The following is a 21,701-nucleotide window of genomic DNA, read 5'->3' as shown; positions in this document are numbered from 1 at the left end:
GTTGTAGTTGTGCAGTTGGTCCCATAGTTGTTTCACTCCCATGGCAACATAACCACACCTGGATGTATACCAGCAATCCAATATACATACTCCATACAGTAGACTGAATGAGCTGTATAAGAAGTATTTTCCCTCTAACCTACTTCTCTACCAAGTAAATGAGACTCCACTTGTATTTACCGTAGTTCAGTATTTAAACAGAATGCTTCCATGCACATAGGCAACTGCTGAACTTTCATACTGGAAAACCCATGAAACTTTGCAAACTGACACACGATTGTACCAAAACATAGCGCCCAGGTTATGCGCATATAGCAGAACGCAATGGACGTTGAGGTAAGTGCCTGTTTTTAATCTTGGGAGGTGTGTGCGGGCGGCTCTTCCCGGCGCTGGCCACGCTGGGGAGATCGCCTGCACCCCCCAGCCTCCACCTCCGGGGTGCCGCTGTGTGGGTTCCAGGCGGTGAGAGTGCCTGGGACCCCCGCGGCCCCCCGGTTGTATGGGGGCAATGGGAAGCCTCCTCGTGGCGCCCCTGGATAGTGCTGTATAGCATGAACTAATTCCCGCAGGGCGATTGTTTTGCGGTTTTTGGTTTTGACCCTGCATATTTAGGCATGCGAAAGCAAATGCTTATTTGCATGAGCAATGTCTCGTGATTAGCCAATAGGCCAAATTTGCAAAGCCAGATTTGTCAGGTTCACTTGGTTGATGCACACATGTTCTTTCTCTGATTGTAGTTAGCATTGCATTTCTTTTTTCTGAAGGCAGGTAGTGAGTGGCTTGTTTTAGGAGGTGAGAGCCCTGGAGCAGGCTATTTGCGCCTGTCCGCCCCTTATGTGTCGCGCCCAGGTTATGCGCATATAGCAGAACGCAATGGACGTTGAGGTAAGTGCCTGTTTTTAATCTTGGGAGGTGTGTGCGGGCGGCTCTTCCCGGCGCTGGCCACGCTGGGGAGATCGCCTGCACCCCCCAGCCTCATCTCCGGGGTGCCGCTGTGTGGGTTCCAGGCGGTGAGAGTGCCTGGGACCCCCGCGGCCCCCCGGTTGTATGGGGGCAATGGGAAGCCTCCTCGTGGCGCCCCTGGATAGTGCTGTATAGCATGAACTAATTCCCGCAGGGCGATTGTTTTGCGGTTTTTGACCCTGCATATTTAGGCATGCGAAAGCAAATGCTTATTTGCATGAGCAATGTCTCGTGATTAGCCAATAGGCCAAATTTGCAAAGCCGGATTTGTCAGGTTCACTTGGTTGATGCACACATGTTCTTTCTCTGTTGTAATTAGCATTGCATTTCTTTTTTCTGAGGGCAGGTAGTGAGTGGCTTGTCTTAGGAGGTGAGAGCCCTGGAGCAGGCTATTTGCGCCTGTCCGCCCCTTATGTGTCGCGCCCAGGTTATGCGCATATAGCAGAACGCAATGGACGTTGAGGTAAGTGCCTGTTTTTAATCTTGGGAGGTGTGTGCGGGCGGCTCTTCCCGGCGCTGGCCACGCTGGGGAGATCGCCTGCACTCCCCAGCCTCCACCTCTGGGGTGCCGCTGTGTGGGTTCCAGGCGGTGAGAGTGCCTGGGACCCCCGCGGCCCCCCGGTTGTATGGGGGCAATGGGAAGCCTCCTCGTGGCGCCCCTGGATAGTGCTGTATAGCATGAACTAATTCCCGCAGGGCGATTGTTTTGCGGTTTTTGGTTTTTGACCCTGCATATTTAGGCATGCGAAAGCAAATGCTTATTTGCATGAGCAATGTCTCGTGATTAGCCAATAGGCCACATTTGCAAAGCCAGATTTGTCAGGTTCACTTCACTTGGTTGATGCACACATGTTCTTTCTCTGATTGTAGTTAGCAAAACATAGCACTCACTGGGCAGTTCTGCAATATGTCCCTATGTAGGTTCCATAGGTTATAATGGGGTACTACATCAATATCAGGTAACCAATGCACCATTTGTAAAGATTAGGAGGAAAGGTCACATTCCTGTAAGTTAAGATTTCACATATGATAATGTGTGCAAGTTTGAGTGTAGAGTGTGTGTGTGTGTGTGTGTGTGTGTCTGAGAGAGAGAGAGAGAGAGAGAGAGAGAGAGAGAGAGAGAGAGAGAGAGAGAGAGAGTATATGTTGTGATGTTTTCAGTTTAAGTGATTTATATAGAAGTTAAGTGATAAAAGTTTTTCATTCAGTTTTTCATTGTTCGCTTATTCTTACATACAGAGCAATGCTGATTACTGAGCAATAGAGATGGCCCGAACGGTTCGCCGGCGAACGGAACCGGCGAACTCCCGGACTTTTGTTCTTGTGATCTCATTTTTGTGTGTGTGTGTGTCCCACAGACACTTGTGTTGCATAGACAGCCTTGGTAATTCCTACTGTGCCACTGCCAGGTCCAGCACATTCAGTGACTACCTGTGTGTGTGACAGCCAGCTGCACATTTGTAATCCCATTCACTGCACCTATTCACTGTTCAGTGCACCTACCTACCTATACCTACGTGAGCGCACGCATTGTTAATACCACCAGCCATTGCACCTGTTCAGGGTACCTGTGTGTGTGTGTGTGTGTGTGTGTGTGTGTGTGTGTGTGTGTGTGTTATCCCAATCAATGCACCTGTTCACTGTTCAGTGCACCTACCTACCTATACCTACGTGAGCACACGCATTGTTAATACTACCAGTCATTGCACCTGTTCACGGTACCTGTGTGTGTGTGTGACAGGCAACGGCACATTTGTAATCCCAATCACTGCACCTGTTCACTGTTCAGTGCACCTACCTACCTACGTGAGCGCACGCAGTTTTATATACCACCACCAGTCGCTGCACCTGTTCACGGTACCTGTGTGTGTGACAGCTGCACATTTGTAATACCAGTCACTGCAACCTGTTCACTGCACCTGTGTAACCGCACATTGTTGTACCAGCAGTCACTGCATACCTGTTCACTGCACCTGTGTGACCGCACGCTGTTTTATATACCAGTCCGTGCATACCTGTTAACTGCACCGGTGTAACCGCACATTGTTGTACCAGCAGTCACTGCAACCTGTTCACTGCACCTATGTAACCGTGCATTGTATTAGTCAAGTCAGTGCATACCTTTCACTTCATCCCCCCCCCAATATGGATAAAACAAAAGGCAGTGCTAGAGGCAGGCCACCTGGCAGGTCTGTTCGAGGTCGCGCTGTCGTGATTTCTTGCGGCCCTCAACCAAAGTACAGTGTTCAGAAGAAGGCACAGGCCATCAACCCCCAATATTGTCAGGACGTAGTTGACTATTTAACCCCCTTGCCGTTACAATTCTGGCGGCAAGGGGGCAGCGCAGCACTTTTGTAATTTTTTTTTTTAAATCATGACAAGCGGCGATCAGAGTAAGCAGGAAATCCCGTTCAGAACGGGATTTCCTGCTGGGCTTTCCCGGTCACCATGGCGACCGGGCGGGATGACGTCACCGACGTCGTGGACGTCGGGACATCAGAGGGAATCCCGATCCACCCCTCAACGCTGCCTGGCACTGATTGGTCAGGCTGCGCAAGGGGTCTGGGGGGGGGGGGGGGGCGGCGTAGTGGATAGCGGCAAAGCGCTAGCTGCGTGCAGTAAGAAAGAAATTTTGAAAATCGGCCCAGCGGGGCCTGAGAAATCCTCCTACGCAGGTTACCCCGAGCTGATAACCGGGATAACCGGCAAGGAGGTTAACACAGAACACCTCTTCATTCTTAGCTTCCACACGGAAACGTGACATATCTTCCTCCTCCTGCTCTGATTCTGGCACCCCACTTAACATTCAGTCGGCCGCCACCACCAAAGTGCCATCACCCCAGGGCTCAGAGGTGTGGACATTTTTTTGTGTGTCTGCCTCAGATGACAGCAATGCCATCTGTACTCTCTGCCACCAAAAATTAAGCCGTGGAAAGACCAAGACCCGCGTAGGGACAACTACCTTACGAAAGCACATGATGACAAAGCACAAACTGCAATGGGATGACCACCTGAGGAAAAGCAGCACACAAAAGCAAAGCCACACACTGCAGTGGAAGATACCAGGCCGCAATTATTTCTCCAAAAAGGCGATACCTAAACTGTACCGTGATGTTGAAAGGCAAGTGGTGACATCTCTGGCACACAGCGTTGGGTCAAGGGTCCATCCTACCACGGATGCCTGGTCTGCAAAGCACGCTCAGGCCTGCCCGAAGACTAAGTCAGTCCCCACACACAGCATCTCTGCCTGCACACCGCTTGACTGCCTTCTCCGCCACCACCAACAGGGTCCACCAGGACTCCAGGCGGATTCTTGAATTTTTAAGGCATAATTTTTCTGGTGCGTGTACATGCCTGCCTAATTTTTCTGGCTGCACTGAAGCTGCGACAACAAAACAAAAGGCATGTACATGTGTCAATTCCCCTCCGTGATCGTTACCTTGCCGCGGTGAAGGGGCTTGCGTATCACAATGAAGCAATGACCGACAGCTATATGAGTGTCTCGGGGGGGGGGGGGGGGCACACCCAAGATAATAAAGTCGTTGCTTCATTGTGGACAGACCAAATTCGATCAGCTGGACAGTCACTGTTCTGTCATTGACCTACCTCAGCCTGGCGACCATATCGGCTTGAAAACCGCTAAGGCCTGCACTCTGGCCATGGTGCGCACCAGTCCAGCACGGCCGTCACTACACAAACAGCTGTTTGCGGTGCGTTATACGGTGAGTTTGGTCTGTCAGTGTGAAGCAGTACACTAATTACACTACCTGATTGATGTATACACATGCAAGATGTTTTAAAGCACTTTAGGACTCCAATTTAGCATGCAATGTGATTTCTGCCCTTAAAACGCTGCTTTGCGTCAAATCGATATTTTTCTCCGGGACTTTTTGCGTCTATCCCACTCATCCATGCAAAAACTCAGATGTTAGACCCCTTGAAACAACTAAGTGGGGTTTTTTAAGTGCACTAAAGGGAAAATGTATTAAAGGTGTTAATTTAAATAGATAGCAGACAAGGAATATTAATGTAACCACATTCCATCAAAGCCTTACTTTTTGCATTGTGTTAGGTCAAGTTTCTGTAAAATCATATAGCGGAGATTAGCATAGACTTCTAATTACCATAAGTGGAAATATATGCATTTTTGTCTGTATTTTCAATTGTCAGTACTGTAATTCATTAGTGAGACACAGTAGCTCATCGGCACAGGGTTTTCAGAGGTGCAGGGTGAATACTGTTGAGTGATGTACACTTACTCTACTGCCAACATGCCAAGACAACAGCAGCAAGATGGAGGAAATATTGTTGTACCTTTCCTGTACTAGTTATCTGGATAAAACTAGTAGACAAATATTGCAAATATTTTCATAACTTTTGGAACACTTGCATTTTATGTTATTTCATGGAAAACACTGAAGCTCTTTTGTTCTTTTTTATACAATCTGCCAGGCATATTTATAAAACATATACTGCTTTGCTAATGGGCAAATGTCATCATCACTGGCCAGGATGAACTCTCTGCCTACTCTCTGTACTCTGCATCCCCTCCCTCCTCTGCTGAATAGACACATTGCCGTGGCAACAGCTAAGTCACTTCAGGAGAGGAGGGAGGGGGTACAGTGTGAAGAGAACAGGCAGAGAGTTGCTAGTCAGCAATGATTGCATTTGCCAATTAGCAGAAATAAGCAGAGCAGTATAAACGTATACTAGTTACTGCATTGAGCGTAAACATTTTTGCACACAATACTTTCAAATGTTCTTTTATGTACCTAAGAGTAGGGTTCAGATTCATTTATTTTATTTGCACAAAGTAAGATGTTGAATGTCTGAGAGGGATTTGTAGCACATACATTTTAAAGTGACAACATGTAGAAAAAGATGACACATGGAGTTACAAGTCACATGAACAAAGAAGGTCATGCCTTACCTTAAGTAATTTGATTTCTCTCATTGCGATTTTCTTTACCATCTTGTCATCTTCACTTTCCAGGAACTTCTTGATAGCTACTATCCTGCCACTTTCTTTGTGTCGACATTTCATCACCATACCATAGCTGCCTTCTCCCACCAGACCCAGATTTTCATATTTCTCCATCGTGCCAGTAAAGTCCTTGCAGCAGTCAGTAATGATTCCAACCAAGCTCTACTTCTTCATATGACCTGTTGTCACATGAATGTGTTAATGAACAAGGTTAATAAAACCTCAGAACATACATATAAATCTGTCACTGTTACTGGTGGTCTTTGTTCCAAAGAATACTTTTGTGCTTTATGTGACATGTTTACAGCCACTTGGGACAATCTTTGTCCATTGATAGTAATCATTTACTTCCAGCAGAGTTTTCTAAAGCACAGACTGAAAAGAAATGTTCTTGAATCTCAAATTCACATCCACATTATGAATTAAGACCTGGAACCCACTACAAGTCACAAATCGCTAGTGCAATCGCTAGTGTTTTAAATCAGCGTTTTGTAAGCGATTTCATGAGCATTTTCCGGTAGTTTTTAAAAAACGCAAAAAAGCACTCAGAAAGAGCTCATTGTGTCTCTACAGCCTAACAGCACGTTCTTCGTGGTTTAGCTTACTGGAGTACTTCCCTTTACCAAATCCACAAGCAAGTAGATTCAACTTTAATACTTTTTATTATTTCTACCTAATATAAGAATACCTTCTGCCTCCTGATGCAGGGATTAAAGTAACCAACAAAATCAAAGAGAAATGCCTGCTCTTTATGGAACTGTAGGGTGGCAAGGAAGAGAGGTGTTTGCGGAATATAGTAGAAGCCAGAGAATGAAGCTTGTCATAAAAGCGGTGGATAGTTTTTAGAAAGCGAAGGACAATATTGAGTCCAACTTCACTCACATTGAACATCTTCATGGCAAATTCTTGACTTAAGACTTAAAACCACGTTTCACAATAACATTCAGGTCCTTAGCGCTGTGTCAATTATGCATGACTTGTGTACACTAGTTATATTCCTCATGTCCTGCTACTTTCTTTCTTCTGTATTTTTTATTATTGTTTAAATTACTTTTTTGATGCCTCCCTCCCCTTCCCCCAACCTAACATCCCTTGTCACAGTTGTCGCCTTGTTATACAGTTAGTGGCACCACCTTACTGGAAAAGCAGAAGTATGACCTATGAAAATAAAGGGCCCTGTGGCATGTGCAACATTTTATATATGGTTAATGCTATTGATAGTGTGTATGGTTTACACATGTACAAGTCATCCCTTTTTTTTGCATGCCACAGTGGGGAGTGGGAACATTGGCTTCAATTCATCAAAGGGTGTTCGATAACAAAACCCCAGTCCTTAAAATACCGCATTCGGTATTTTACACTTCACTGTGCTAATTCATCAATATTTTCCCATGTGTGGTAGAGGTTCGTTAAGTTACCGAACTACTAGGCTTCAATTCATCAAAGGCTGTTCGATAACAGCAGAGTGGTGCAGAGCAGCTTGGAATGTCCCTGTGTTGTTACAAGCTGATAACAATAGAAGGCATCCAGACATCACTTTAGATGTAAAGGTGTTATAGTTACTGTTATTTATACTGCCTCTGCTGCTCTGAATCTGTCGATCAGTCTTTCTTAACATTTTATTTATTTGCCACAACGTAGATGAACTTCCTGGAGACATTACAAATGCCATGCTTGGTGATTTCACCACCAGCATCTTTGCATTATCAAACAGGGCCTGAAAGGGTTACACCACCGAAGGGAATCTGGGGATATATTTTGACCCGTTCTCTCTGCTCACTGCTTGGGGGGTCTGAAAGCTTGTGTGGAGAAGCCTGTGTGACCTATCAGCGGCACTTGCAGGAGAACAGGGGCTGTTTCTATTGGCTGCCTGCTCCTGCTAATCATGAAAACATTCACACAGAAGGCTTTCGAAGCCTGTAACGACAGGGGAGAGCTTGAGATAAACACCGAATGTGTAAGCGAATGTGGGAACCTTGATGAATTAACATTTGTTGAGCACATGTCGGTAATTTATCTCATTGCTGTGTCATTTCAGCTTCTCATTCGGTAACAGCTTTGATGAATTAACATTTTCTAAAGTGCTTCGTTAAGTCAGCTGTTTTCAGCATTACCGAATGCGGTAATGCTTGATGAATTGAAGCCATTGACTTTTACACAGGATTCCCATTCTTCCTAGATACCATGCTACAGAATATTCACACCCCTCTAATGCAAGGTGTGCAGCAGGGAGCATGGGCGAAAGTGAGGGCAAAGATACCACTCCTCATTTCACCACTGAGTTTCCTCTTTTCAGCTACTGCCTACCCGAATCCTCTCCAGATCTGCTGTTACTTTTGCTTCTTTCTGGTGCCGTTGCATTATCTATCCTCAATTTGGACCACCCACATAAAATTATTTATATAGTAAGCACTTATCTTTGACGTTTCTTCCTGTGACAAAGAAGAATTGTTTAAAAAGCAACATCACTAGCTACCTGATGGGAATGACGACAGCCATCACCTGGAGAAAGAAGGTCTGTAGTGATGGACCAATCTCACACAGTGGACTTTGGATGTGCCATTGTGGGTCATGTACCCTCATGGCTAAGATCTAAACTAGTAGATCTACAATTGGGATCTTTTCCTGACTGCAGTTAATACTGTATATACTGTTGTATTTGAAAAATCACCCCACTCCTTTCCCCCCAATGTGTTGTGCTCAGGTAAATTGTAAACCTCACAGCAGATCTTGGTAAACATGTTTTTGCATGATTACATTCACTATTTATTTATTTATATTTATTGGGTGTAATAGTACTATTTAATCTTGTATACAATAATGTACAGTGCTACTATGTTTAAACAGACAGGTTTCAAGATTGTCTGGGGTGCAATCATTTACTGCATTATACTAGCACTACACTACACTACAATTTCTCTTTAAAGTGGACCTGAACTCGGAACTTCCTCTCTGCTCCAAAAGATAAGCAACAGCATAATAACCTTTAAAGAAAAAAACATTTATTTGCTACAGCTGATACAAATCCTACAATAAATCGGCAGTATTTCTACTACCTACTTTAATGGAAGCAGACATATTGTTAAAGTGGACCTGGAAAACTCAGAACTTCCTCTCTCCTCTAAAAGATAAGCAACAGCATAATAATCTTTAAAGAAAAATATTTCTTTATTACAGCTGATCCTAAAATAAATCTGCACTGTTTCTACTTCCTGCTTTCATGGAAGCAGACATATTGTTAATATCCTGTGCTTTCAAATGAACTTATCTACCATGGCAGTCATGTGACAAAGTGGAGAGATCAAATTGCAACTTGTGATTAGACACAAATGAGAAGGAATTAGACAGGCTAAACTCTCTAACTACATACAGGGTGCATTTCTCTATGTTTTCCTTCTGTCCTGTGCAAGAGTTCAGGTCCACTTTAAGGTGTCAAACTCCAGAAGTTACTAACAATAAGATATTGGACAATACCCGTGCATATTAAGTTTTATAGATGAACATTTTTCATACAGGATGACAGGTCAGGTGACTAAAAGTCAGCTATACGTCAGTCTGTGTTTTGCCACAGTGTGACAGAGTATTTGTGTAGAAAATATGTGGCCATTGTTTACTAGTCAGTTTTTGTTTGTCAGTATACGGGCCGTCTCATGAGGGCTTATTATATTTATTATGATGAAAATTACTGGAAAATTGCCCCACTCTATTTTAACCCCAAATGCTGAACCACAGGACAATGCTTATCAGACAGGCCTGTCACTAATTCTGAGCAATGCTCTCCTTTTATCAGCACATAACAGAAGAGAGTCTACACATAAAAAAATAGAGTAAGCTAAAGTTGGCAAGTCGGTGGTCACATGCAACCAGTTTTTGACTATAAAAAGTCACAATACCACACCATTGAACATCATTTCTTCATACTGTGCATTAATTAGAGCCCCCCTGTGACTGGTACTGTCATGAGCCAGACACATAAAACTTTTCTCATACGTTATTATTTACCCTTTATAACGGCTACATAGCAACCACTGAATAACATTTGTAATGTATACTTCTTTTTTGTTCTTTAAATGTTATCAGCAACAAAACATTTGATTATTCTTCAAACCCTGACTCTAGTCAGCATTCTCATTAAATGCCAGGGAATTAAATGGAAAGCCCAAATTGTGACAGCACCACTGGAACTCGACGTGCAGCGATCAACCCTGGAGTGCACAGGGTATAGTATCAAATAAGATGTAAGGATCCGCACCATCTAAAATCAGCAATTTTATTAAGACTTCTTAAAATCCATAGCAGGTATTGGTAAGTGTGTGCCGGGTCACCATGACGCACGGCGTTTCTGAGTATAGCTCTTTCTTCAGATGGTACAAGCAACACACTCTAACATCTACTCGATTAAACCTCCTATATAAAGCAAACTGGAGGACCTGATGGAAAACTGCTAAGGCTTCAACATTTGCATATATGCATATTCATAAATCCTCGTTGTGCAATGCTATCTCCACATGTCATGAATAATACATATATATATAAATATAGATATAACATACAACATCAAAGTGCTCACAAGAGGGGATGAGTGAGCCATGATCATGCGTTAGCACTCAGACCTTTATCTCTAATGTAAACATCAGAGCGTCCCGTCTTTCACTGTGCAACTCTCAATAGCGTGGTGTCAGCCAATCGGCATAAAGCCGACACCACACGCTCATCTCAGACACTCCGCCTCCTTGCCGCCAACCAATCCAATGCGTACCTACAACGTCCGCTTGTGGACTTAGAAGGACGCGTATAGCGGTCCCACCCCCGGAACTCCGCTAGCCAATAAAAATCAGAGCGAAGACGTCCGCTCCAAAACTAAAAGTGTTGCCATAGAAACGGAGCAACCACAACGGAGCGACCAATCACCACATGAGCGACAACGTCCGCTCAAGAGCTAGGCGGCAGTTAAAAAACGGGGGAAGCAGCGCATCACCAGCAGTTTCTGTAAACACATGTCATATGAAAAAGATCTCATCACTCAACTTCCCTACTAAAGACATGTAAATAACATCTTCTAAACATCTTAAAGGGACTCCGAGCTCACGAAAAAAAGAAAAGTTGTACTCACCAGGGGCTTTCTCCAGCCCAGTGCTGGTCGGGAGGTCCCACGCCGGCGTCCTGGCTCCTCTCCTTCTCCCCGCTCCGGTATAGCTGACAGGCCGCAGCCCGGGCGACACTCGGTGGAGTGTCGGGCTGCAGCTTCCGCGTATGACGCGGATTACGTCACACGCCGGCCGCCTCGCGTCATCACGGCGGCCGGCGTGAAAGTACTGCGCATGCGCGATTAAAGCGCGCATGCGCAGTACTTTCACGCCGGCCGCCGTGATGACGCGAGGCGGCCGGCGTGTGACGTAATCCGCGTCATACGCGGAAGCTGCAGCCCGACACTCCACCGAGTGTCGCCCGGGCTGCGGCCTGTCAGCTATACCGGAGCGGGGAGAAGGAGAGGAGCCAGGACGCCGGCGTGGGACCTCCCGACCAGCACTGGGCTGGAGAAAGCCCCTGGTGAGTACAACTTTTCTTTTTTTCGTGAGCTCGGAGTCCCTTTAAGCATTTTAAACTACATTTTAACCAATATGTCCCGACCGGCCAATTCCGCAATCAAACTACAACCAAAATTCAAATTAATCATAATTTTATATTAGAATCTAGATCGCAAAAACGGCCTGCCAGGACATCCATGCATAATTAGCAAATATCAAATAGCCTCAACATAATCCTCTAGGTCAACATACATGTCAGGTCATACTCTCTATTAAGTCCCTTAGGTTCCAAAGTTTCCAACTTTTTTATCCAATAATTCTCTCTCCTCAATAATTGTTTCAATCTATCACCTCCTCTCCTCAATACAGGGACCCCCTCCAACACTTGAACCCGTAATTGTGACAGACCATGGTTATGGGTAGTGAAATGATGTGAGACAGCTAATTCTAGGTTCTTGTTCCTAATTGTAGATTTATGTGATGCCAATCTATCCTTAAGGGCCTGGGTAGTTTGTCCCACATATCCAATTCCACATGGGCATTTCAATAAGTAAATCACATACCTAGAGTCACAAGTGTAGTGTCCCTTTATCTTAAACTTAGTGCCCCTGTATGGGTGGGTAACCGTGTCTCCTTTCGTAATGTAACTACACAAATGGCAATTAAGGCACGGGTAAGTCCCATGCCTCATGACCTTGGACGATTTTTCTGGTCCTATATCTCCTTTGACAATAATATCCCGCAATGACGGGGCCCTTTTGTATGACATCAGTGGGCGTTCATTAAATTCACGTACATATGGTAGTCCCTCTCTCAAGATCGACCAATGGCCATGAATAATTCTCTCTATTTTTTCTGTCAGAACATTAAATGTTGTAACACAAGGAATTCTATGATTGTAATCACCTTTCATTTTCCTTTGGTGACTAAATGGTCTACTCCTACCACCTCGACTCTTAATCATATTTCTGCCCATTAAGCAATTAATTGGATAACCTCTGGCTAAAAATTTATACCTCATCTGTTCTAAGCGACACTTTCTGATATCAGGATCATTGACTATTCTTTCCACCCTCTTAAACTGGCCTTTCGGAATATTATTCTTAATATGCGGAACATGAAAGCTATGGTAATGTAAAATAGAGTTCTTATCCGTTGGTTTTATAAAAAGATCAGTTTTTAGACATCCTTTTTCTTTAATCACCCATGTATCCAAGAAACTAATCTTCTCACAACTACTCTCAATTGTTAGCCTGAGAGAGTTTCGTTGAACAACTTCATGGGGCATGTCCAGAAATCAGGCTAACAATTGAGATCCTGGCAGGCCGTTTTTGCGATCTAGATTCTAATATAAAATTATGATTAATTTGAATTTTGGTTGTAGTTTGATTGCGGAATTGGCCGGTCGGGACATACTGGTTAAAATGTAGTTTAAAATGCTTAAGATGTTTAGAAGATGTTATTTACATGTCTTTAGTAGGGAAGTTGAGTGATGAGATCTTTTTCATATGACATGTGTTTACAGAAACTGCTGGTGATGCGCTGCTTCCCCCGTTTTTTAACTGCCGCCTAGCTCTTGAGCGGACGTTGTCGCTCATGTGGTGATTGGTCGCTCCGTTGTGGTTGCTCCGTTTCTATGGCAACACTTTTAGTTTTGGAGCGGACGTCTTCGCTCTGATTTTTATTGGCTAGCGGAGTTCCGGGGGTGGGACCGCTATACGCGTCCTTCTAAGTCCACAAGCGGACGTTGTAGGTACGCATTGGATTGGTTGGCGGCAAGGAGGCGGAGTGTCTGAGATGAGCGTGTGGTGTCGGCTTTATGCCGATTGGCTGACACCACGCTATTGAGAGTTGCACAGTGAAAGACGGGACGCTCTGATGTTTACATTAGAGATAAAGGTCTGAGTGCTAACGCATGATCATGGCTCACTCATCCCCTCTTGTGAGCACTTTGATGTTGTATGTTATATCTATATTTATATATATATGTATTATTCATGACATGTGGAGATAGCATTGCACAACGAGGATTTATGAATATGCATATATGCAAATGTTGAAGCCTTAGCAGTTTTCCATCAGGTCCTCCAGTTTGCTTTATATAGGAGGTTTAATCGAGTAGATGTTAGAGTGTGTTGCTTGTACCATCTGAAGAAAGAGCTATACTCAGAAACGCCGTGCGTCATGGTGACCCGGCACACACTTACCAATACCTGCTATGGATTTTAAGAAGTCTTAATAAAATTGCTGATTTTAGATGGTGCGGATCCTTACATCTTATTTGATACTATACCCTGTGCACTCCAGGGTTGATCGCTGCACGTCGAGTTCCAGTGGTGCTGTCACAATTTGGGCTTTTCATGCACTACTTGAGTACAGTGACATAGCACAATGGAAGAATTGGGCGACAAAGCATCCAACATTTCGTTTACCCTCTCACAGAAAGATGCGGCTGACATTGTGGCTTCAGTCGTTGCAGGCAAAGACTTCCTGAAAGCACCTGATCCAACTATTATGAAAAGAGATTTGGAATATTTGAAAAAACGCTATACGGACCTGGATTTACATGCAAAGACACTTGTCGAATATTACAAGGATGGTAAGATTCCCAGGAGTATGAGAGCACAGATTCCTCCAACTATGTTCCCAAAATGTAAGGACTTTTGTATGACGTGGGAACAAATATGGAACAAAGCCTCCTTTGACGCTATACTTATTACAGTACAGAGAATTATGAAAGAACTTCCTGTACTGGACGCACAGATTGCGACTCTGTATAAGAATCTGACCGAGTTAATGGAGAAGGAGGAGTTTGAGAAATTTTATCGTGGTCTCCTGGCTAAGTTGAAGGAATATGAATTCGATTTAGAACAACAAAAACGAGAAAAATTCCATCGTGATGTTAAAGATTATGAATCGGGCTATGTATATCGGTGGCAAAGGAGCCCAGGCATTGCTCCATTTATACAGTCAAAACCGAATAGATCAAGAAGATTTAGAAAGAATCCTAGATTCAGGAATCCAGGTGAACCTACAGGCCACTCTTCAAGTGATTTTTTAGGGACGGACGACCAATCACAAAACTCGGACAGCACAAGCGGAGGGGAGGCAAGAGGTTCCAGAAACGTAAACAAAGAGAAGCAGAGAGGAAACTCCAGGATGGAATTGAGAGCACGAAAATAGAGGAAGTAGATCTTGTGGTTAATATCTCGCAATACAATCTGACGGAGGCGGAGCATCGTGTGTTAAATTATGGACTGTCCTTTTGTCCCACTTTTTTTCCTGATTTTTTTGAGTTAGATCTTGAGTTAGGGCGTTTTTTTAGGAGTTTGAAACTTAAGACCTTTTTTTCTGGTGGATACATTTTTTCTACAGCGCAACAGACATCTACAGGGAGTATTAATTTGAAAGAATGGGGCCTGAGAAATAAAAGCAATTTTCAACCACCAAGCCACCCAGTTATCGACAGGTATATTAAGGGGGTGACCATGGACATACAAAACCTACAAGCGGATTTTGAAGCAAAAAGGATCAAACACATCTCTAGTAACGTGACAAAGAGCGAAAGAAAGGCTATCTTCTCCCTGGCGAAGAATGATCGAATAGTTGTTAGAGCAGCTGATAAAGGCGGGGCAGTAGTCGTTATGGACACGGAGGCCTATAAAAGGGAGATCCTACAACAACTGAGTGATGAGGAGGTGTATATGAGACTAACAGAGGATCCTACTAGAATGATAACTAAGAAAATAGAGGAATTGTTAGCTAAAGCAGAGGAGGCACAATTGATAGATAAGGATTTAAAAAGGTTTTTAATGGTAGAGAATCCTAGGATTCCTATCATATATACCTTACCTAAAATTCATAAAAAATTATGTAATCCACCAGGCCGACCGATAGTATCGGGTATAGGATCTATCTTTTCTAACATTGCAATTTTCTTAGATAAGATTTTGAAACCAATTGTACTGACCCTGGACTCTTATCTGAGGGACACTTCACAGTTTTTGTCTGTCATTTCGAAGTTTGAGAACTTAGGTGATGATGTGTTACTAGTCACGATGGATGTGAATAGCCTATACACCTCCATACCCCATGATGGAGGTTTGGAGGCAGTTGAACATTATTTACAAATTTGTACAGACTTTGATAAGGAACAGAGAGAATTTTTGATTCAACTATTGTGTCTGGTACTAAGAAATAACTACTTCCTGTTTGGAGACACCTTTTACATGCAGCGTAGGGGAACAGCGATGGGCTCGAACGTGGCCCCTTCCTATGCCAATTTGTTTATGGGCCTCTATGAGGACGCTTTTGTTTTTTCTAATTTGACTTTTTGTAAACATGTTTTACTTTGGCGTCGTTATATAGATGATATTTTTTGTTTGTGGGAGGGGCCACGTTCGAGCCTAGAGAGTTTCGTTGAACAACTTCATGGGGCATGTCCAGAAATCAGGCTAACAATTGAGAGTAGTTGTGAGAAGATTAGTTTCTTGGATACATGGGTGATTAAAGAAAAAGGATGTCTAAAAACTGATCTTTTTATAAAACCAACGGATAAGAACTCTATTTTACATTACCATAGCTTTCATGTTCCGCATATTAAGAATAATATTCCGAAAGGCCAGTTTAAGAGGGTGGAAAGAATAGTCAATGATCCTGATATCAGAAAGTGTCGCTTAGAAGAGATGAGGTATACATTTTTAGCCAGAGGTTATCCAATTAATTGCTTAATGGGCAGAAATATGATTAAGAGTCGAGGTGGTAGGAGTAGACCATTTAGTCACCAAAGGAAAATGAAAGGTGATTACAATCATAGAATTCCTTGTGTTACAACATTTAATGTTCTGACAGAAAAAATAGAGAGAATTATTCATGGCCATTGGTCGATCTTGAGAGAGGGACTACCATATGTACGTGAATTTAATGAACGCCCACTGATGTCATACAAAAGGGCCCCGTCATTGCGGGATATTATTGTCAAAGGAGATATAGGACCAGAAAAATCGTCCAAGGTCATGAGGCATGGGACTTACCCGTGCCTTAATTGCCATTTGTGTAGTTACATTACGAAAGGAGACACGGTTACCCACCCATACAGGGGCACTAAGTTTAAGATAAAGGGACACTACACTTGTGACTCTAGGTATGTGATTTACTTATTGAAATGCCCATGTGGAATTGGATATGTGGGACAAACTACCCAGGCCCTTAAGGATAGATTGGCATCACATAAATCTACAATTAGGAACAAGAACCTAGAATTAGCTGTCTCACATCATTTCACTACCCATAACCATGGTCTGTCACAATTACGGGTTCAAGTGTTGGAGGGGGTCCCTGTATTGAGGAGAGGAGGTGATAGATTGAAACAATTATTGAGGAGAGAGAATTATTGGATAAAAAAGTTGGAAACTTTGGAACCTAAGGGACTTAATAGAGAGTATGACCTGACATGTATGTTGACCTAGAGGATTATGTTGAGGCTATTTGATATTTGCTAATTATGCATGGATGTCCTGGCAGGCCGTTTTTGCGATCTAGATTCTAATATAAAATTATGATTAATTTGAATTTTGGTTGTAGTTTGATTGCGGAATTGGCCGGTCGGGACATACTGGTTAAAATGTAGTTTAAAATGCTTAAGATGTTTAGAAGATGTTATTTACATGTCTTTAGTAGGGAAGTTGAGTGATGAGATCTTTTTCATATGACATGTGTTTACAGAAACTGCTGGTGATGCGCTGCTTCCCCCGTTTTTTAACTGCCGCCTAGCTCTTGAGCGGACGTTGTCGCTCATGTGGTGATTGGTCGCTCCGTTGTGGTTGCTCCGTTTCTATGGCAACACTTTTAGTTTTGGAGCGGACGTCTTCGCTCTGATTTTTATTGGCTAGCGGAGTTCCGGGGGTGGGACCGCTATACGCGTCCTTCTAAGTCCACAAGCGGACGTTGTAGGTACGCATTGGATTGGTTGGCGGCAAGGAGGCGGAGTGTCTGAGATGAGCGTGTGGTGTCGGCTTTATGCCGATTGGCTGACACCACGCTATTGAGAGTTGCACAGTGAAAGACGGGACGCTCTGATGTTTACATTAGAGATAAAGGTCTGAGTGCTAACGCATGATCATGGCTCACTCATCCCCTCTTGTGAGCACTTTGATGTTGTATGTTATATCTATATTTATATATATATGTATTATTCATGACATGTGGAGATAGCATTGCACAACGAGGATTTATGAATATGCATATATGCAAATGTTGAAGCCTTAGCAGTTTTCCATCAGGTCCTCCAGTTTGCTTTATATAGGAGGTTTAATCGAGTAGATGTTAGAGTGTGTTGCTTGTACCATCTGAAGAAAGAGCTATACTCAGAAACGCCGTGCGTCATGGTGACCCGGCACACACTTACCAATACCTGCTATGGATTTTAAGAAGTCTTAATAAAATTGCTGATTTTAGATGGTGCGGATCCTTACATCTTAAGGGAATTAAATGGAGACATAGACAAAAAGACTGCTTTATTGGCAGACCAGGGTCATTTCATGCCACAGCAGTAAATGCGAATGTGCAATCACATGGTCACGCCTTGACCATGCTCACAGCCACCTATTTCCTGTAAGCAGGTGAAATGACCAATCTGCTGGTTTAACTTTTTTATCTTCCTGCACTGGCTCGCTGTAGAAGCTGATCAGCCATGTAACAGCTGCCACTCGGCTAAATAGTAGGTGCCCGGTGCCCAATTTATCATCCACTTGCAAGCGCCCAAATGAACAGTTTTGCTTCACATGTGCCTTTATGCAACAAACCTGGCAAATGTGTTCGTCAGCTACAAGTTCAAGAAGTGAAGTGAAAGTTTGCAACATTTTGTAATGTTTGTTACTATATTGTTCAATGACTAACACCACTATATCTATTTTTTACACTGCTCTGCTCTTCCTGGGACATCATAGAGGACTTTGATTTCTTCAGGCTGGAAGCTGCATGTAGCAACTGGTAACAAAATGTCCCTCTTTTTTGTATTTAGATGAGGAATTCCTAGAGTTAAACTAATAATATCAGTATCCTGGCACCAAAATGCAAGTCACAACCTGTCCTGGCATTGGTGACTGATGCCAGATCTCTCCCTGGAGAACACTGACCGAAACTGACCTTTAATTTTGGTGTTAAAATTCCCAGTTAAGGTGGTAATAGCAAATGCTTTGTGTCCTGTTTGTCTTAAAGGAAACATCAAGCAAATTTGGCTGCCCCATGATATACTTACTGGGGGCTTCCTCCAGCCCCTTGAAGCCGACATGTGTCCCACACAGCATCTCCCCTCGCAGCCGCCGACGCGTGGTCCCTGCCGGTGCAGAGGCCGACCTCAAGGTTGTCCTTACTGCGCCTGCGTGAAGCGCCTCTGTCAATCAAGTCCACGTTGTCCACAGCATACTGCGCAGTCGCAGAACTACTGTGCAGTACGCTGCAGACAACGTGGACTAGTATAGACTGGAACCGGCACATGGACAATTGCACTTACTTCAAAACACCTTTATTAGCATATCATAACGTTGGTGTAACAACTCCCGACCCAAACTTTGTCCCTTTGTGAGTGGCCTGCAGATTACACAGTAGCCTGCTGCACACTGCAGCAAAGAAACCAAAAGCTATTCTCACAGCTCTTCTTAAATAAATTAACCCCCCCCCCCCCCCCCCAAAAAAAAAAAACCAGCTGTTAAATGTTGGGACCCACTGGAAAGCGCAAATCACTATCACAATTGCTGAGTGCTTTTGGTAGCAATTTTTGCCCACAAGATGAAAACCAGATAAAAAATGCCTACTCCTCCATACCCATAGAGTTAAAGGTACTGCATTATTACTGTGAGATGCAGGGCCCTATTTACATAATGTAAAAAAGCTTTTTTCACACTGCACACAATAAGGATAAAGAGGCGCCCAGGTAAAGATAAAAATAGATTAAAATCAAATAAAACGTAGAAAAATTAGGTGGCTTACCTCAATGAAGATAATCAGATAAGGCAATAAGATTTATTATGCACGGGCAATGCGTTTCACAGGTCTGAGCCCACTTCCTCAGGCCAATACAAGTGCTGCAGTACCAATAGCCAATAGTATTGAGTGCCTCAATCTCATTGCCTTATCTGACTGTCAAGCCACCTAATTTTTCTACATTTTATTTGATTTTAACCTCATTTTATCTCTACCTGGGAGCTTCTTTACCACTTGAATTACACCTCCATCCCATTGAGGCTTGTGGGGTTTCCTCTGGGGTCACATGGTGGGCCCTACAGGGGCGCCGCGAGGCATAAAGCGAACCAAGCGGTCGCTTGGGGCCTCACAATCTTAGGGGCCTCGGCGGCTCCGTGACGTCGGCGTGACGTCACTTTTTCCCCGCAGCCCCGCCGGGCTGGCAGAGCAGAGCAGGGCTACAGGAAGATGGCCGCCGCCGAAGCCCTGCTCTGGAGACTATGTCTCCAGTACAGGGCTTCGGGTGGCCATCTTCCCGACCCGTAGCCCTGCATGAATCAGCGCGGGAGATTGGAGGAGGAAGCCAGGAAGGGAGCTCCGTGGGAACTGCGCGCCTGAGAAGCCGGCCGGGAGAGGAGACCAGGGAGAGAAGACTTCTGCCAGTGCCAGCCTGCCAGGTGAGTAAATTCTTTTCTTTTTGCAGCCGCAGCCCTAATTGCGAATTTGCGATTGATTTCTGCTGAACTGTGCCCTAATTGCATTTGATATCTGCTGAAAATGTGGCCCTAATTGCGATTGATTTCTGCTGAACTGTGCCCTAAATGCGTTTGATATCTGCTGAAAATGTGGCCCTAATTGCGATTGATTTCTGCTGAACTGTGCCCTAAATGCGTTTGATATCTGCTGAAAATGTGGCCCTAATTGCGATTGATTTCTGCTGAACTGTGCCCTAAATGCGTTTGATATCTGCTGAAAATGTGGCCCTAATTGCGATTGATTTCTGCTGAACTGTGCCCTAAATGCGTTTGATATCTGCTGAAAATGTGGCCCTAATTGCGATTGATTTCTGCTGAACTGTGCCCTAAATGCGTTTGATATCTGCTGAAAATGTGGCCCTAATTGCGATTGATTTCTGCTGAACTGTGCCCTAATTGCGTTTGATATCTGCTGAAAATGTGGCCCTAATTGCGATTGATTTCTGCTGAACTGTGCCCTAAATGCGTTTGATATCTGCTGAAAATGTGGCCCTAATTGCGATTGATTTCTGCTGAACTGTGCCCTAAATGCGTTTGATATCTGCTGAAAATGTGGCCCTAATTGCGATTGATTTCTGCTGAACTGTGCCCTAAATGCGTTTGATATCTGCTGAAAATGTGGCCCTAATTGCGATTGATTTCTGCTGAACTGTGCCCTAAATGCGTTTGATATCTGCTGAAAATGTGGCCCTAATTGCGATTGATTTCTGCTGAACTGTGCCCTAATTGCGTTTGATATCTGCTGAAAATGTGGCCCTAATTGCGATTGATTTCTGCTGAACTGTGCCCTAAATGCGTTTGATATCTGCTGAAAATGTGGCCCTAATTGCGTTTGATTTCTGCTGAACTCTGCCCTAATTGCGTTTGATTTCTGCTGAAAATGTGCCCTAATTGCGTTTGATTTCGGCTGAAAATGTGCCCTAATTGCGTTTGATTTCTGCTGAAAATGTGCCCTAATTGCGTTTGATTTCTGCTGAAATGTGGCCCAAATTGCGTTTTTATTTTCTGGTGTCTGGGGTAACTGTTGCTGCATTTATTATTTAATGGTCATAGTTGGCTATATTTGCTGTGCTACGGTTAAGCTTCGCCCATACAATGTCATGGCCGCGCCAATCTTTCGGCGCGCTACGCGCGCCTCAATCACCCCAACATCCATTTTTTCCCCGCAAACAGCCCCGCCCCAATCCGCCCTCCTGCTCCACCCACATGTCATGGCCACGCCCACTTATGCGGGATAGCCACACCCATTTTTCGTAGAGCCTCTTGCTACAGTCCGCTTGGGGCCACAAAAACCTTAGCTGCACCCCTGGGGCCCTAATGTGACAACCAGTTGTTTTTGACCTAATGCTGGGAATACACAGTTCATTTTTGAGCCATATACGGTAGATAGCTTGATAGATCATTTCCGACATGTTTGATCTCCCACCCGATCATTTCACCGCTTAATTCTGCATTGAACACAATGGAAAAAGATAAGAAAAACGAGTGGAAGATAAGAGAATCACCTGC

General features: G+C 44.0%; 1 protein-coding gene across 4 annotated transcripts in view; it reads right to left on the bottom strand.

Moving 5' to 3' along the window:
* Positions 1-21,701, bottom strand: part of CDKL2 (cyclin dependent kinase like 2) — a 95,595-nt gene that overhangs the window by 49,885 nt on the left and 24,009 nt on the right. For all 4 annotated transcript variants that reach the window (XM_068233062.1, XM_068233053.1, XM_068233072.1 and 1 more), the window contains one exon: positions 5,894-6,126. In XM_068233062.1, the coding sequence (XP_068089163.1) occupies positions 5,894-6,061 (168 nt within the window). In that variant the 5' untranslated portion in view covers positions 6,062-6,126. The remainder of the gene's footprint in view (positions 1-5,893; positions 6,127-21,701) is intronic.

This window comes from Hyperolius riggenbachi, chromosome 1 (assembly GCF_040937935.1).
Source record: "Hyperolius riggenbachi isolate aHypRig1 chromosome 1, aHypRig1.pri, whole genome shotgun sequence".
Classification (NCBI taxonomy): Eukaryota; Metazoa; Chordata; class Amphibia; order Anura; family Hyperoliidae; genus Hyperolius; species Hyperolius riggenbachi.
This window is presented reverse-complemented; position numbering and strand designations above follow the sequence as displayed.